Genomic DNA, 1584 nt, shown 5'->3' with positions numbered 1-1584 from the left:
CGAACGAGCAGGTTCCAAAAGAGTTTCTTTCCGTCAGCCATCCGGGCCCTCAATGCAATACAATAACATTTCATTGTGTCCGTTGCTCTGATAATTCACTGTTTTCCATTTGTTCATTGTTTGCCGAATTGGACGTTGGTCCATGTTAAAAAGAGCCACAATATTTTCTATGTGATGTAATGTATGCGTTGCAAATGATATAATAAATTGAATTGAATTGAATTGAATAATCTATGCCATGCTTCTGTTTTTAATTTATTTTGTGCTGAAATTCTTTGGGTTTTTCATTTTCTCTTTGCCACCGCTGCATCGGTCTGTGAATTTTCTCTTTGTATTGCCGTGTGATGAAACAAATAAAAAACTAAAATGAAAAATTCACAGTACACCAAATGATTACCTTTGACATACCTTTTTTGTAGGCACAACCCTGGCAATAATGAGAACCAACTTGGTGTACAGACTGCTTGCAGATACGACACTTGACAAATGATTTACTGTATGGTGAATACCTGTAAAAAAATGTGTGAAATACGTATTTAAATTGAATTTTAAAAAGTTCAGGCTGTCAGAATAGTATACCCAAGTACCATCAAAAAGTAAAGTTAGTTTAACTAAGGATTTGTTATAGTCATAACAACTCCCTTGTTTAACTAATTTGTCTATGGTTTGACGCAATGATCAACATGGTGTCATTACGCAAATTAATTTTAATTACTTACTTTGATTTTGAGGCTGTTAATAATTTGTTCTCACCAACCTTTCTTCCACTGCCAGCTAAAAATTAATTTGTTAGAAATAAAATTATGAATATGTCTAAAAGTAAAATCATGTAGGAGACATAAATTAATGAGAAGTATTTTACAATGTCTGATAAAAATTCTAGTAGTACCAGACATAGGCCTAGCCTAACAGCTAAGTTGACCTTGTGTCAAATTAAAACTATAAATTTTGATATGTTGTACAAATTTTCTAAGACACAAAAAAACTTGAAAGCGGTTAATGGAGAAACTGGGGCGTAACCACCCTTTTTTCCACCTTTTTTTCCTCCGAGCCTGGCTTTAAGAAAGGTTCTTTCTCATCAGTAGAAACAGGCCCTAGGTAACAAGATTTATTATGTCATTCAGGATTTTTTTTTAAAGAGAATTCTTTATAAATAAAAAAAGCTGATGGATGGCCATACACATTATATTTTGGCCAAGCATAAACACACATAGATACTCACTTCCCAGGAGAACAGAGGGAGCAAAAACATGTTTTATATTTTATTATCTTACTAGTTTTACTACCACTTGCACCCTTTGCACCTGACTTCCATGGATCTGGAGTGGCCACTCTTCCCAGTTTTTTCTGACCTATGTACAAAAAACATGATTAATATAATTTGATGTTTCTTACACTGAAGGTATTTCTATCAATAAAGATGAATGATGTATTTGATTTTAAATATAAGTGGCCAAACTACTTCAACTCTTGCAAGAAAAATTCATCCTTCTAAACAGGTTCTCCCCCAGGTACCTCGCGGCTACAGTATAATGCTGAGTCTACCTCCTGATTATAACGCCTTGATGGATGACAATTGAGTTG

General features: G+C 34.0%; 1 protein-coding gene across 1 annotated transcript; it reads right to left on the bottom strand.

The window, feature by feature from the left end:
* Positions 1–86: 86 nt before the first annotated feature.
* On the bottom strand, positions 87–1362 carry LOC117110564 (cysteine-rich PDZ-binding protein-like; the record flags this gene model as incomplete). Its single annotated transcript, XM_033253323.1, has 3 exons — positions 87–509; positions 720–774; positions 1275–1362. Coding segments are annotated over 3 exons (291 nt in total), but the record flags the coding sequence as incomplete, so codon positions are not given.
* Positions 1363–1584: the final 222 nt, after the last annotated feature.

Source organism: Anneissia japonica, unplaced genomic scaffold, assembly GCF_011630105.1.
Source record: "Anneissia japonica isolate Jap-2015-1 unplaced genomic scaffold, ASM1163010v1 scaffold44201_len1566_cov179, whole genome shotgun sequence".
In the NCBI taxonomy this organism is placed as follows: Eukaryota; Metazoa; Echinodermata; class Crinoidea; order Comatulida; family Comatulidae; genus Anneissia; species Anneissia japonica.
Note: the sequence above shows the minus strand (reverse complement) of the source record. Positions and strands in the feature narration are given on the sequence as shown.